Here is a 17,312-nt window from a genome sequence, read left to right as displayed (position 1 = left end):
GACAAAGTACAAATGATCTAAGCATTTCGCATTTTCCAGGACATTTTAAAACTACAATCAGACAAGTTATGTTCTAAGTTATGCATTCCAGTTATGTTTCAATCTCTCCTATGATTAGAAATTAATTTATAAGGTATTTCCTATTCACATTGCAGTTGCATAAATGTACGTCTTTGGCTTTTCCTTGAGGAACCAAATTTAAATTCAAGTGTAAATACCTTAGTGTATATAGCACTCTGCCATCATTCCAGATCCTGAGCATCCTATTGGGCGTTGTTATCCAATGAGCATCAGCCTTCTTGGAGTTTCGGAAAAATGTATCTGGTATCCAGATCTTCCCAACCATGTTACTGTTCAATCGGAGCACTTTTATCGTGCTGTTGAATTTCAGACGTCTGTCATACCAGGTTTGGGCGAAAAATATATCGATTGTGTATTCCTGTTCATTAACCAGAAATAGTAGTGAAAACATTGTGCACGGTAGTGTCAGAGGTGCACTTTTAAAAGCATTTCTCTGAAAAACCTGAAAAAGTATTTGCAGTCACTACAAGAGGGATTGATGCTAAAGCTGGTTGAAAAACTTATTTGATAAATGTTGTGATTTTTATTTTCAAAAATTAAGGTTTGTTGCCCCCCCCCCCCCATTATTCACTCAGTTATAACTGATAGCTGCTGGTTGTATCTTTTTTCAAGTCAGTATGTCCCTCCCACCCTCCAACCAGTCTTAGTTGGGAGAGGTATGTTTGATCAGTTAGGTAGGGGATACACAATCCCTAGGGTCCTGTGAGGAGGCATGGAAAGAAGGGGAAGGCTTAGCTGAGCTGGAACCTCCCCTTTCTCTTTCCCTGCCCTGGCACCTAGAATGCACATGGAGGTCATGCCTGATCAGGGTGTGGGGTCAGTGGAAGGGAGAGAATTCTCTGCCTCTCCATGTCCTCCCATTGGCCAGTCTGTGGTAAGGAAGGAAGACTTGATTGTCCCTTATGCTTGTCCCCTTGCTGCAGCCATTCTGCAGCTCTTAGAGGTATCGTTTGAACTGTGTTTCCAAGAGGCTGTGGGTCTGGCCAGTCACTAGTTTGGGGCATGAGGAAAATATTTGTTTCATATGGCAAGACTGGCAAGGTGTCTGATCAGGGTTTTTTTCTCCTTCCTTGCAGCATCCTGGAGGTCCAATTCTAAGTTAGTTAAGAGAGAAATTTAAAAGCTTTATGTTAATAAGTGACATTTGTAATTTTGTTGCAATTTGCAGTCACTGTGAAGATCAAAGGGGCCAGCTACCAACAGTAAATATAAGAGACCCAGTAGAAAACTGGTGGACCCTATCAGCGTACAGACCTTAAGTCTTCACTATCTAACCTTTCATGTACACCTTCATTCCACCTCATGGGGAGAGGGGAAGAGGATTCAGAGGTGTACTGAATCCTAGGGATCAGGCCGAAGGGGGCCACCCCTAACTATAGGATATTTGACATCAGGTCATTTAAAACCACAATGGATCAAAGGAAATGTCTGGTATCTCTTGTGGAAAGTCTACCCTCCAAATATTAAAAGTTAATTAAAATGCAGATCCATCCCTCCATCTCTGCTTCATTCTACTGTGTGTCATGATCAATGTCTTTATTTCTATATCAAACAATGCCTCTAACACAAGTGTTATGATGTACATATTACACAGGCTGTTTCTGGCTGTGAGATGACACGAATACTAAAGTATTGGCCCCTCCTCACCCAAATTATCAACATGTTCTGGACTGGATCTTGCAAGCCCTTGCATGATTAAACAAGGGACCACAACATGGTTGCACAATTGTGAGCTAGAAACCGTGTAATAATGTTATTAAACACACTCACACCATTTTCTGATATAAAGAAAACTTCTGCTTCCACTTCCCCTTACAACCATGCCCTACTCTTCTCCATGAGATTGATATAATAAGACTTTTAAAATAAAATACATACAGTGCAGTGTCAAAAATAATGGAAGCATAATTGCACTGCAACTATAAAAGAATTATTGAATGCATCAAACCAAATATACCAATCATTAAAAGTGTAGCAAAGTGTTAAAAACAGTTACCTACCATATTGATAGCATTCACTGGACCGATGCTATTTACATACATGTCAGTGTGAATTACTGTTGGTTTCACTGCAAGTAAAACAATAAGAATTGCTAATACAAATGAAGGTTAAAATCCACTACATAAAAGTGTCTATTTTGTGTGTGGTTGGGGAGTGGGAAGTAGTTGTGTGTGTGTGTGTGTGTGTGTGTGTGTGTGTGTGTGAGAGAGAGAGAGAGAGAGAGAGAAAGAGAGAGATGCACATTTCCAAACAGCAAATATAGTACAAAATAAATTTTACAGCAATAATTCCAGTTCCTCAATAGACAGAGAGATACTTCAGAGCCGGATTCTGATTGTACTTTTACTGGTGTAAATGAGGAATAATTACTGGACTCAAAGGCAATACACTGGTGGTGAGTGAGATCAGAATGATGCTATGCTCATGTCGTGTTGTCTGTGTAGGGGACTTTGTTTCTCAAAAACATATTTGATCAAATGCTCCTCCTTGAGAAAACAAACACTTTTTTCAGAGTCCTCTTACACTGTGTTTCATCACTCATTTCACATGATGGGACTCAATGCAATGTGACGGCCATAGCCTGAAGTGATGTCTGCAGATAAACAATCATTTCATGAGTCCAAAACAACATTTGGGGCTTGCAAAACAGGAATGGAAAACAATTGTTAGACTAATTTAGTTTGAAATATTGTTCCCTCACTTTGACCATATTAATTCCAGACACTCCTAATTAAAACAAAATCAATCTTCCCAGATTATTTTTATGGATGTTCCACTCCTTTTATTCCCTAAATTCTGGGATTGGGAGAACAAGCCATACAACATTTCTGGTTATGTGTTTCATTGGGAATCCCTCTGCCATTTTTACAATGTGTACGTAAATATTATCATTGGGTGTTACCCACATAAACACTCAGGTTAACTTTCTTTGTGGAGTGTAGGTAAAAATTGTCATCCTTGGTTTTAAACTTTTTCACAGACTTGCTTGAGCTAGCCTATTTCATGGAGCTTGCTGCCCCCTACTTCCCTTTGTTTCTCTAGTCCATGACTTCTCTGCTCCTTTCCACAATCTCATTATTATTATTCTATGAGACCCTTCACTTCTGTAGTTTTTATGATCTGGAATAGGCTTCATATGTTGCTTCACTTCTTTAACTACTCCATTGCTTTTCTAAGCTCATCCGAAAACTCATATGAGTGAGAGCCTCAGCTGATGAAAATGGATATAAACCTTCAATGGTGCTACGCTCATTACTTCAGCTGAGGATCTAATCCATATCGTCTCCCTTTTTCTATACTTCTTTCTACCCTCTCCATCTGCTGCTATGTATTATTTGTAACTCTGTGACTGTATAATTTAACTGTTTAGAGCATTTAGTGATACTCACCAACATTTACAAAACTGAATGCTTAAAGTTAAACTCCTAACTCCATGTTTTGGCACAAAATAGAAGTGGCCTGATTTTCAAAGGTTTCAGAGTAACAGCCGTGTTAGTCTGTATCCGCAAAAAGAAGAACAGGAGTACTTGTGGCACCTTAGAGACTAACAAATTTATTAGAGCATAAGCTTTCGTGGACTACAGCCCACTTCTTCAGATGCATATAGAATGGAACATATATTGAGGAGATATATATACACACATACAGAGAGCATAAACAGGTGGGAGTTGTCTTACCAACTCTGAGAGGCCAATTAATTAAGAGAAAAAAAAAACTTTTGAAGTGATAATCTGTACTCGGCTAGCTTGATTATCACTTCAAAAGTTTTTTTTCTCTTAATTAATTGGCCTCTCAGAGTTGGTAAGACAACTCCCACCTGTTTATGCTCTGTGTGTGTGTGTATATATATCTCCTCAATATATTTTCCATTCTATATGCATCCGAAGAAGTGGGCTGTAGTCCACGAAAGCTTATGCTTTAATAAATTTGTTAGTCTCTAAGGTGCCACAAGTACTCCTGTTCTTCTTTTTGCTGATTTTCAAAGTAGTTGAGTTTCTGCAGCTTCAGCAATTTCAACAGCAAATCAGGCCACTTAGGTGCCTTGAGATGGATTTATCAGCCTATCCTTATACTCCCTTATACACAAGCCTGACTTACACATCTTGGCCAGAGAGTTTATGATAGATATTATAAAAAATGAAGTTATATTGTATTATATTATGTTTTCATACCTTCTCTGTGTGGATTATGCTTCCAATACATATATTGCAATGTGAGAATTCTCTTCCTCCAGCCCCCGTTTCAATTAAAAATAGGTTAGAAAACATACCTCCTATGTCAGGTCTCAGTTTGTTGTCATATCCTTCCAGCAAGCCATTTAAAATCAGGGTGACATCACTCTCGTGGACTTTGGGAGTCAAAACCCATGTTTTGTTGGATGTATAATCTTCATAGTCATCATCCCCCTTTTGGCTAGAACTATGAGGGAAAGAAAATTGAAGAACAAGAAAGTCTTGAAAATCTGAATGTTGAAATTACATCCATACACAGCCCCTTTTGAAAACGTGCTAAATGAATAATCCTGTTCTAATAGCACTGCAGTACTTCAGAAAGCATTACACAATGTTGCCCATTTGACGACAGAAATATTGTAGACAGGATGTCATGTATTACCTAAGGTTAAAGTTCACTTTAACCTTAGGTTCACTTTAGTGAACTTTCCTTTGGTATAACAGAGATCATTTCCTGTGTATTCTATGGTACATCAATGCTTCTGTCCTTTGAGACATCTGTTTCTTCTCCTCTTGACTCAGCTGGGACCTATTATAAAAAAATCTCTCGTTGTCACTTAGTTTCTGCAAAACTCCAGTAGAATATTACTTTGTACAGACACCATGTACTTGCATTATTTCCCTTTGAGATGATAACTTGACATATCCTATTAATGACAAGACCAATAATTAGATGAATTCAGACAAACTGTCATGTAGCCTCACTACTCTACGACGAGCCTGAGTTTGTTGCACAACTGGAAAATTCAACACAAATAGTTTGGGACTTGGTTTTCACTTTCACTTTTGCTCACCAGAGGCCAACCAAAAATAAAATAGTCGATCTGCAATTTTTTTTTCTATCACCAAACTAGGACTCACAGGAAATCCAGTAATCCAACTCTCATACTATAGAAAGGGCAAGTCAAATGCTGAGAACTGTAAATTACAGCCTGTGTTTTCTTCGAAATGCCTGGCTCTAATACCAGGGAAAGTGATACTTCTCTGGCACAGTGTTAGCAGATACTGTGCAAGCTCTTTCACACAGCTCTGCCGATGCTCCTCTATCCTGAGCTGCTGCAAGATTCTTCCTATTCCAGCCTTCAGATCGTTCTTGATTTGAGACTGTTATTGGTGCTGAAAACATGCTAAATTATATGGGGTTGGGGTGTTCACAAATAGGAACTAGAAGGAGGTCGCCACACTCATTTTTGCTTGAAAACACAGTCTCATATCCATAATGTGCAAATTATAGCCACACCTGTAAGAGGCACTAGTGGGGGAGGGATACAGGAACTCTATCTGCTGGATCATCAGCTGTGCTGAACTCATGCTTGAAGGGAGGCAACCCTAGTGCAAATAAGTGCGGCCACGGGATCCCCAGCGACCACTCTACTGGCCCAGAACTGCAGTGAGCTAAGAGCCCAATCTTTCATCCTTAGATCACCATCTCTTTGCCTCTGGCCCACTCTGGAAACCCCTTCTGTAGAGGGAAGAAAGGCTGGGTGGCATAAATCCAACTATGCTTACTCTATGCCACTATGGGATTCCAGCAGCACAAATGAGATTTAACGAGGGCTGAAGATCTGGATCAGTTTCTCCTCCCTTCCCAGTACAATATCATGGGAAGAAGCCTTAATGAAGCTGCTTGCTTTCCCTGGTAGTGATCATGCAGGGTTCTTAATGTCTCTGAGAGGAGCTGAATGCCCTGCCCTTGAAGTCAATGGGATTTAAAGGCATTTGGTATCTCTCAGGAAGCAATGCGGGACTGGACTCCAGAGTGGAAGACAGGGCTATTTGGTGATGCCGTCAGAACCATACATTCCGGAGGAGGTAAGGCTGGGACAAGGTCAGCACTACCTTCCCTGTACACAAGCTAGCACTTGGAAGCGGATACTAGAGGTAGTGCATGCTATACCCTTTAAACATGTTTAGCAATACCATTGTTGTGTGCACTCCCCCAGACATCCCTCTGTACTGCTTAGGCATCATGTGCCACCAGCCACCACCAGTCAGATACTACATAATCCTCCTCCACCCAGCCTCAGAGAGATGTACATAATTGAGCCTTTAATGTTTATTGGCGATCAAAAGGACAATTTTTAATTGGCACTGTGCTGCATAACTCTCTGCTATGTAGAGACAAACCGGGCATGGATAATTAAATTGGTGAGGGAAGCTGGTTTATTCAACTGTCTGGAGTTTCAAACATTTAATTGCATTTCAAAGGAACGAATCTCAGGCAATATACACCCTCCTGTATGGCTCAAGAATCCATATAATCTATATTGCAAACACGGGATTGAATTGTATGTTTTTTAATCTGTATGAAATGCATAGAAAACCCAAATTAATTTATCACAGCCATGAGTCTTTGATGTAATCAATTAAAAGTTTTTTCAGAGTTCCTTCTGAAGCAGAATTTTCTATTTTCCTACATGAAAAAGAAACTCTAAATAAAACATCTCTTCACTCACAGAACACATTCCTGAGTAAGAGGGAGGTGAACAAGGTTTTTAAAACTTGAGCTGCTGATTACAATGGTTAGAATGACAGAGAGAATAGTATTCTTATTTGGCCTAAAAGTATAATACTGAAGACATAGTCCACGAAAGACTTTAGAGTCTGGATTCGCAGTTTTATGTTGTCTGCTTCGTACTGCTCTGGTGACACAAAATTGCCATAAACCCAATTTAACTGACCAGTGAAGCCAAGTTTATTACAGCTGTGTTGCATCATCAGAGCAGTGCAAGGCAGCCAGAGCGAGATGGTGAATCTGGCTCCAGGGAGTCAGTGGACAATGAGTCTTCAGTAACTGTATTCTTATCTGACCTAATAGTCAGTCTTTTATGAGTAAACCTAAGCACAAGATTAGACCAAGTAGGAGTTTTTGTTTAAACTTGGTTATTTTTAATGTTACTCTTTGGTACCCTTCTTTTACATTTTTATAATTTATATTTTTGATTAAGTGAATATAGATATATTTTAAAATATCCACATAAGAGCTGTTTTACACAAATGCAAATATAACCTGGTAAATGTTGCCTGTGATTTAACAGCAGCTTTTTAAAAAAATGCATTTACTAGACAAACAGTGATGAAGTTTAATATTGGGAATGCTCTGGATATATAAGAAAGCAACTATTAAATTGTAAATCGTGACCCTGACGGATGAGGCTGGTCATGCTCTGATCAATGCTGGATACAAATCAGGGACAAAATTGGCCCGCGCTGTAGATGTTAGTTTTATGATCAGAAAACTTGCTATGTGAAAATGGCATCTCCTCACACAACAGAGCTGCACCTTGTATCACTGAGAGACAAAAATCAAGTTTTTGCTACCATAGACAGTAAGCATTAATTTTTGCAGAGTCCACAGTTGTAAGGTAATGAGCTCCAATGCATTCTACTCATGCATCTACTGCAGAAACATTAATCAAAACCATGCCATTTAATGGATATAATACAGTTTGGCCCACCAAATGTTATTACTGGTGATGATTCAGTAGCCAAAAGTTAGTGTTTCAGGCCTCAAGATACATTTTAAGGACTAATATGTAGGAAAGAGTTCCGTCTTTTTACTTGTAAACTAAGCAAATGTGGTATAAAAATCCTACAGAGAACAATAAACCTGGGAACTCCATGATACTATTTTTAGAGTGACTTTTCAGAATAGAACCTGGCTTTAAATTGAATAAATTCTCATATAGCAATATTTCCACAATCATATCAGTATTTATTTCAGAGATCTAAAGTACATACCAAGAAGAAATTCTCTCCTAGCTCTCTAAAATGAGTTTGCTTCATTGTGTTTCTGTCTTTATTTAAATAATGTATGACTTCCAACTTCTAGCTCTAAAGAGCATTTTAGGGGGAAAAAGAACAATTTTAACAGCTGTCTCTTGTTTATTCAATGTTGAGTAGAACTTACAAATTTGTAAAAGTTCCCTTTGGCAGTACATGGAAAAAAAAAATTTAAACTCTTTTTCCTTGTGTGTTTTATATACTTACAATCTATTGGTTTGAATTCTTTAATCTGTTTAAGATTAAAGTATGCCCAATACTGCTAATCTCTCAATTATATGTAGATATGAAGGACATATATAGCATTTTATAAGACCATGTCTATTACATTGATAGAAAAAGAAAATATAGTGCAGTGCCGAATGTATATGGAAAATAAAAACGTTCGAAAGTGAAGAAATGGAACACAGTAGATGATGCAATAGGAGCTAGAATGCTAGAGGAGCAATAAAACTTCTTAGAATATCATGCATAATTGTCTATCTAATTAGGCTGGAAGCTCTTCTGGTCTGTGTTTGTACAGAGTCTCGCACAATGGCCCAATTTTGATTGGAGCCTCTAGGTGGTAATGTAATACAACTATATTATTAAGTATTATGATATGCTCTTTTAAAAATATTTAAGTTGAGAACATCTCCTCATAATACCAATGTTTTCTATTCCCAATCGACAGTTCCTGAGTGGTGATGAGCACCTGTAGTTCTCGTTGACTTCATGGGGACTTGCAAGTGTTCAGTACCTGGCAGGATCATGCCTAATGGTATTAAAGGATGGGAGAGTTTAGGACTTTTCAGATTTATTTTTCGAGACATCTACAGACAACTTTGTTGATTGGCAGCACACTAGTACTAAAGATTCCATTTCATCCTTGATGATGAATTGCAGGAGCGGGACAGTGATCTGTTTGCTCTCCAGGGAGGTAGTGTCTATTAAACCTTCATCAGTTGCCACTTCTGGCCATTTTGAAATCCCAAACCTAAAAGGAAATCAAAGGCTTCAGGAGTGATTTAATGAAGGGACAGTCAGTCTGATACCTAATGAAAGTTATGTTCTTAAAGCCCCATTCATATTCTTAAGACCCTCTGAGCCCATATTATCAGAAACGGACTGGTCTATCTTCCAAGTGTTTTCAGCATCATGAAACTAAACTGGTAAAACTCTCCTATCAAGATTATTTGGAAACACTTAAGGAATTATCTTTTTTATCCTTATGAATATTAGAGGACTTCAGATGGAATACTCAAACGAGTAAGCAAATGTACATTCCTATCTTGCTAATGTGCATTAAAGCATATTTTTTAAGAAGTTAATTTGTTTTAGTCATTTTGACACAATGATATGCCCTCCTATCCTGTTGACAGCCTGAAAGAATAAAATATAGGAATTCAAGCCATTTTATCAGAGGTGTTTGGTCTACTGTTTTGAGGTAGAACTTCCTGAGTTCTAATCCCTGCTCTAAGCCAACTCTTTCTCTAGTTTTGGACAAGTCACTTAATGTCTCTACCTCAGTTTTCCCATCTGAAAAATCCAAATAATAGTAATACCATCATAGGTCAGACTCTGATCTCCTAGCTTAATATTTAATAGAACTTCAATTTCAATGGGAGTACTTCAGTAAAGTACTATTTAGTGTAACTAAGGGAGTCATAATCAGGCCCCTAGAAACTGATCCTGAAAACACTTATGTTCCTATATAACCTGCCATGCTTGAAGAGTTACTTATGTGCATGTTTGCATGATCCTGTTTGCATTACAGTGGAACTCCTCATTTGACTCAAGCTACTGACATGCATGTTGGCAAAGTACTCTGAAGATGAAAGTTGCTAAAGACTAATCATTATTTATTAAATTAGATCAGAGAATGCATGAATTTAGATCTAAAGATACATCATCCCACAAGACTGGGAATCAGGAGAATTTAATTGTATTTAATTTATATGTATTTAAATGTGTCTGTCTGAAGCTAAAGGCACACATGGATCAGTCCACAAATGCATACAAAATTAAGAGTCAATTCCCAGTAGTGTTACAGATTTTGGACTTTGAGTAACATAGCCTTTTTTGTCTCAGCTTTCCCAATTCTAAAATGTGGATGACAATACTAGCCCTACCGTAATGTTCATTAAGCTCTTCAGATTATAGAAGTGCAAGTCTTATTCAAGTTGTTAACTCTTATGGGCCAGATCCTTAGACCCTATGCTGATTTCATAGAATCATAGGGTTAGAAGAGACTGCAAGGGTCATCTAATCTAACCCACTGCCAAGATGCAGGATTTGTTGTGGTTAACCATCCAAGACAGATGGCTGTCCCAGCTCCTTTTCAAAATCTCCAGTGAAGGAGCTACCACAAGCTCCCTAGCCAGTCTTGTCCATTGTCCTACTGTTCTTACAGTTAGGAAGTTTTTCCTGAGATTTAATCTAAATCTGCTATGATGTAGTTTGAATCCATTGCCTCTAGTCCTGCCCTCTGTCATAAAAGAACAACTTTTCTCCATCTTTTTTATGGCAGCTTTTCAAGTATTTGAAGACCGCTATCATTTCCCCCTCTTAATCTCCTCTTTTCCAAACTTAATCATACCCAATTCTTTCAGACTTTGCTGATGTGGCTTGCATTCCATCACTTTGATCATCTTTGTCGCTTGCCTCTGGATCCTTTCCATTTTTTTTTTCTACATGCATTGACCAAAACTGGACACATTACTTCAGCTGAACCCTAACCAGTGCTGAGTCCCATGGTACTATCACCTCCCATGACTTGTATGCTATGCCTCTATTAATGCAACCTAAAATTGCATTTCCTTCTTTTGCAACAGCATTGCATTGCTGACTCATGTTGTGATTGTGATCTACCCCAACTCCCAGATCCTTCTCAGCAGTGCTGCTCCCAAGCCAGTTTGCCCTCATTCTGTATTTGTGCATTGGTTTTCTTCCCTAAATATAGCATCTTACATTTGTCTTTGTTGAATTTCATTTTGTTTTCTATAGCCCATTTCTCCAATTTATCAGGGTCCGTCTGAATTTTAGCTCTATCCTCCAAAGTGTTGGCAACCCTCTCCCCCCAGCTTTGTGTCATTTGCAAATTTGATAAGTATGCTCTCTGTTTCTACATCAAGTATGGCATTATAGAAGTTAAACAACACCAGACCCAAGAACAGATCCCTGTGGAACCCCACTTGAGACCTCTCTCCAATCTGACATCATTCCATTATTAGTTATTCTTTGTGGTTGTTTAACCAGTTATGTATCCACTTAATGGTAGTTCCTCCGAGCCTGCATTTCTCCAGCTTACTTATCAGAATGTCATGTGGGACTGTGCCAAAATCCTTGCTGAAGTCCAGGTATATTATGTAGGTATATTACCTCATCTATTAGCTAATCTTGTTACGTGCTTGTAGAATGACTCATCTACTTCCTCTTCCTGATTTGGTGATCTACAAGAGACTCCCACCATAACATCACTACTATTCTTTTCCCTTTTTATCCTCACCCAGAGACTCTCAGTAGGTCTGTTGCTCACTTCCTCTTGGACCCCAGAGCAAGTATATACATTCTTGACTTACAGCGCAACACCTCCTCCTTTTTTCCCATACCTATCCTTCTGGAACAAGCTGTATTCTTCCATGTTGGTAGTCCAATCAGGTGAGTTGTCTCACTAAGTCTCTGTAATGCCAATTAAGTCATAATTTTCTTCATATACCATGACATCCTGCCAGTGGCGCCGGAACCCTTTTAATAGTGGGGGTGCTGAAAGGTGGGGCCGGACAGAGGTAATTGGGCAAAGTCTGAGGGCAGGCGTGGGGCCAGAAGTGGAGCCATGCAGCCAGGACCCTGTGTGCAGTGCCAGCAGCAGAGCCCCGGATGTGGGATCAGTGGCCAGGACCCTGGGAACAGAGCCCCAGGAGTGGGATCCTGGGCGCAGGGCCAGCGTCTGGGAAGCGGGTCTGGCAGCCAGAACCCGAGCCCGAGGGCAGGGCCAGGGACCAGAGTCCTGGGCACAGGGTCCTGGGAGCGGGGCCCTGGCGCGGAGCTCCATGCACTGGGCTGGGGAGTGGAATCCTGGGCACGGGGCCAGCGGTGCCACATAAAACCTGGGGTGCTGCAGCACTCCCTGCACCCCTAGTTCCTGTGCCTATGCATCCTGCTTTTAATACCAGCTGTGGATCCAGTCCTCTATATTTATTGCAATACCAACTGTTCACACTTCTGGTGATCACTATTCTCAGGAGGGCAAATGTAGTCTCTATATCCCTAGTTATGGAAGCCCTTTGATGGTATAGATGGTTCTCTTGTGAAAGCCCTTAACTAGCACAAAGCCCAGTTCCATTGACATGTGCTCTTCCTCAGTGCACAAGAGTGGAGGATAGCAGGGTTAAAGGATCTTCCCTTACAAAGTATCCTGCTCCCATGGTGGAGTTGTGTGGTGCTATGGGGAGTTACTTTATTCAGTCAGTGGGTTGATGCAGCCTGTGAAGAGCAGCTCCTGGGAGGGGATACTTTCCTCCTCCTCTTCTCTTAGCTGTCTAGGGAGACACTCGTAGTGCAACTCAGTACTAACAGACATGGCCACTGTGCTCATATGCTACTCTTTAAATAAATACAAAGAATGGAAATGCACATCCTCATTGTGTATCTGCTCCTGCTCCTAATATTTTGCCACTACTTTAAATGAGGTTAAGGTACAAGAAGTGACCTCAAAAATGACATTTCAATGTCTTAAATATATTCTCCCTTAGAGATTTTGGAGTTGAGTTTGTTTGGTTCACAATTCAACATAACAGGCCTAATTATCTATTTCTATACTATCATGATTTATTTAGTTTCTTATACAATGCCCATCATTACACTTTTGGATTGCCTTTTTTGCTAGCCCTCATTTAATCTATGACCATTCAGGTTTCTGTTTGCAAAGAGTAATGTATGTAGCTGGCAGTTTCCTCAAGGGGAGATCAACTCCTGTTTAAAGTTTATTTGGAGTAACCCTAATCAAGTCAAAATTATCCAAATCAGAGACAAATTAGTATAATTGAGAGGTGAATCAGACCCACAATTTCTTGGCCAGCTACACCTAGCATGTGAAAATCAAGCTGCACTCTTTCTGATTTCTATATTATCATGATCAACAATAGTATTTTTGAAATCTAAGTCTAAGGACAGATTGTTGACCACATACTTCTACTAGTGATCAATTAATCGTGCAGGTAATCCCACTGAAGTTATGCAAACAACTGTTCATTGATGTGAGTAAAGGGTTCACAATCTGGCATTTAGCAAACAATTTGGTTGGTGTTTCAGGAGGTAGAATAGAATGCCACTCACTTCTCTCCAGCTGTAATGGCCCACACGTAGCCTTAACATTCAGACCTGGGGCCAGATACTCAGCTGGTGTAAATCTGCATAACTTCAGTGTCTTCAGCTGAGATATTCCGATTTAGACCAGCTGTAAAGGTCTGTCCCTTGATTCTTTGGCCATGTCAAAGTTTCCCATTAAAATAAACTTCAAACAGGAGTTGATCTCTCCTTGAGGAAACTGCCAGCTACGTACATTACTTCTTGCAAACAGAAATCATGTTGTTCCTGAACAAAAAACCTGTAACAGTCCTGGACAGTCACCGACTAATTAGTTCAAATCTACTAGAATATGTTTTGTTTGGTTGTTGGTGGTTGTTGTTTGTTCACAATCTAATCTTTTATACCAAAAAGGCCATAAAAGCCAAGCCAGAGTTAATCTATTCACGCATACAGTAAATCTTCCACTAAAAGCACTGCTGTTTTCTCCCTCACACTGAAGGATTGCTCTCTTCCTTCGTAATACTATTTAACTTAATGAATGCAAGTAAACACAGTCAAGCTAAACTCATGCTCTGATACGTAAAAAAAAATATATATTATCCCAATCTGTCTGTCATACATTATTCATAATGATAATGTGCTCATTCAGAGGGAAGGACATTTTCCATGTTCCCATTGCGGATACAGTAAGGCATGAGACACTGTGGAGACTGGAGTATTTGCAGGAGGTTACAGTACCTCTGGAGATATAGTCACTGTCGTATCATTTCTGGTTGATTGCAGATCATAGTCTATGTAAATCTAACTCAATTAAAATGAAATATATGTTTACATAAAATCATCGGTCAAAACATTCGATCTTTCTATCTTAGGTACATAGATAGCCACCACTTCCACACTGAGTCTCCCATAATCTTTAAGTCCTAGGCTAGTGCTTTAACCAATGGACAATGTTTCCCGCACTACCCTTAATTCTTTATTATTATTACCAACACAATTTCTACAGTCGTGTCTCGAGGCTCCAACCCAGTTGTCATTTGGAACTATACAGTCACGTAACCAAAGGATGGTCCCAGTCCCCAAGAGCTAACTCAGTATGTAGCTCCATTGAAATCAATGGAACTACTTGCAGAATACAGACAGGCAAATGCTCAAAACTTTTGAAGGTATAATAATGTTAGTCTTGGGTGTGATTTTTTTACAGCATTTTTATTCTGGCAAAAGCCACAAGGTAGAAGCCATTAAACCTGCAAAAAAGTGCTTTCGGCAGCATAGCTTGTTTTATTCAGGGAACTGGTATGAGTTATACTAGCAGAAGCACTTTTTTTTCCTGGTACAAGCTGTGTCCATATTAGAAGAGTTTGTTGGTAAAGCTATATAGGACTTAGATACTAATGATTGTCAGTAAAGGTATCATAGTCTTTCTGCAAATGAGACTTATCTAGACAGCAACATGGAAGGGTATATCGAAGTAGCTGATCTGATTTACAACTCGAGTACTCCAGTTTTACAGTGGCATAATTCTATTGAAATAAAAATCGGATCCCCAAAACACAGTATATGTATTTTTTCTAATTCTCCCCCCTTTAGAAGATTAACTCTATGAATCTGTGAATGGCTTTTTTTCCCCATTATTGCTTGGGCTGTGATCACATTCCCCACATAAGCATGTGACATCCTGCAATTACAACACATTACACTACACACAGCTAATAGTTTCTTTATTCTATGAATTTTTAACCAACAACAGTTACATACTCCAATCAGTCACACTAGCATAGAAATCAATTAATTTTTCCAGAAGCAACTAGCTAATTCCCAAGGTAACACACACACACACACATGTGACCCACATTGTTTCTTCTAGGAAAAGCAGGATATGAACTTAAAACAAATAAGCCATTACTGTCTCAGGAGAAAAAAATATTAGCACAAATCTTGTAAATCTAACAAGTAATTATTGGGAAAGAAATTAATGTCTGTTCCTTTACTGCTGCCGAGATAAAAGGGTGATGAGCAAATTGATTAATAGAATCCTAAAATCATAAAAATTAAAGAGGGAAAAGATGGTGCATATAGTTCAACATCTCTGCGAAAGTACAACTGTTCTCTCTGGTATATTTTCCAGGGATATGACACCCAGCAAGCAAAGTGTCATAGCCTGAACCGTTCAAATGATTTAAATATTCAACAAAAATATTATTGAACTTTGCAGATTTATAATTAAATAATCAGATTGAAACTCAAGATGTCTAACAGTAGTAAATGCTGTTGAAACAGGCAAAAGATAAATTTCTAGAAGCCCCCCAAATGTAGTTCAATACAAAGAACTATGAACAATTGTCAGAAAAAAATGCTAAGGGAAACAAAAATGACGGGAATTTCTGTCTTATTTGTCTGTCTATATATCTTGTCTGTCTGTCTGTTAAATTGTGCTCATCAGTGTTGTATCTGAGCTGTTAGTTGGTCCTGTCATTGCTCTTTCTTCAGATATGGATATCCACAACAAGTATCAAAATGTTTCACTTCATTTATTTAACATTTATACGATTATAGCATATGAAGCAATCCTTGATTTAATTGTGTTGACTGCTGCAAGATTTAGTACATTTAACATTGCAATTTTACCATAGTCTGCAGGGATCTTAAAGCAGCCACACCGTATTTCCTTGATATTGCATCGTCCTCATCTGAATTAATACATTCATATTTTTTAGAAAATCATGTTCAAGAGTAAGAGAAATTAAACTTCAGAGTTATTCATGTAACTGGGGTTGTTCTGTTAGCTAAGGATTTTATTTGGCCTCTAAATATGATTTCTCTCCTTATGTTAAAAGACAAAGGAGCTTTTAGTCAAATCACTGAACTAATATTAATAAATAATGTGACTCTTCTGGGGCAGATTAAGACAGTAGTGACTACCTGAAGTGTTCAAAAATTATAAAGTATGCCCTCAAAAGCTCACAAGATTGACTTAAAATGCATGAGATTTCCAATATATATATATATATATATATACATACCTTCCAGTTTTCAAGTTTTTGAGGCATACATTTTCAAGCTTTTCTCTACCATGAAGATTATTACTTTTCATTACCATGAAGGTTATAAACTCACTTATGGCACCTTTAAGACTAACAGAAGTATTGGAGCATAAGCTTTCGTGGGTGAATGCCCACTTCATCAGACACAAGCCTGGCTTGCGTCTGATGAAGTGGGCATTCACCCATGAAAACTTATGCTCCAATACTTCTGTTAGTCTTAAAGGTGCCATAAGTGAGTTTATAACCTTCATGGTAATGAAAAGTAATAATCTTCATGGTAGAGAAAAGCTTGAAAATGTATGCCTCAAAAACTTGAAAACTGGAAGGTATGTATATATATATATATATATATATTGGAAATCTCATGCATTTTAAGTCAATCTTGTGAGCTTTTGAGGGCATACTTTATAATTTTTGAACACTTCAGGTAGTCACTACTGTCTTAATCTGCCCCAGAAGAGTCACATTATTTATTAATATTAGTTCAGTGATTTGACTAAAAGCTCCTTTGTCTTTTAACATAAGGAGAGAAATCATATTTAGAGGCCAAATAAAATCCTTAGCTAACAGAACAACCCCAGTTACATGAATAACTCTGAAGTTTAATTTCTCTTACTCTTGAACATGATTTTCTAAAAAATATGAATGTATTAATTCAGATGAGGACGATGCAATATCAAGGAAATACGGTGTGGCTGCTTTAAGATCCCTGCAGACTATGGTAAAATTGCAATGTTAAATGTACTAAATCTTGCAGCAGTCAACACAATTAAATCAAGGATTGCTTCATATGCTATAATCGTATAAATGTTAAATAAATGAAGTGAAACATTTTGATACTTGTTGTGGATATCCATATCTGAAGAAAGAGCAATGACAGGAC

General features: G+C 38.5%; 1 protein-coding gene across 1 annotated transcript in view; it reads right to left on the bottom strand.

The window, feature by feature from the left end:
- Positions 1–17,312, bottom strand: part of GABRG2 (gamma-aminobutyric acid type A receptor subunit gamma2) — a gene marked incomplete at its 3' end in the record, with an annotated part of 88,630 nt that overhangs the window by 50,812 nt on the left and 20,506 nt on the right. The window contains 3 exon segments of the mRNA XM_034780226.1: positions 219–439; positions 2,082–2,149; positions 4,352–4,500. Of these exon segments, the coding sequence (XP_034636117.1) occupies positions 219–439; positions 2,082–2,149; positions 4,352–4,500 (438 nt within the window).

Source organism: Trachemys scripta, chromosome 8 (assembly GCF_013100865.1).
Source record: "Trachemys scripta elegans isolate TJP31775 chromosome 8, CAS_Tse_1.0, whole genome shotgun sequence".
NCBI lineage: Eukaryota > Metazoa > Chordata > Testudines > Emydidae > Trachemys > Trachemys scripta.
The sequence above is the reverse complement of the archived record's forward strand: the minus strand, read 5'-3'. Positions and strand labels throughout refer to the sequence as shown.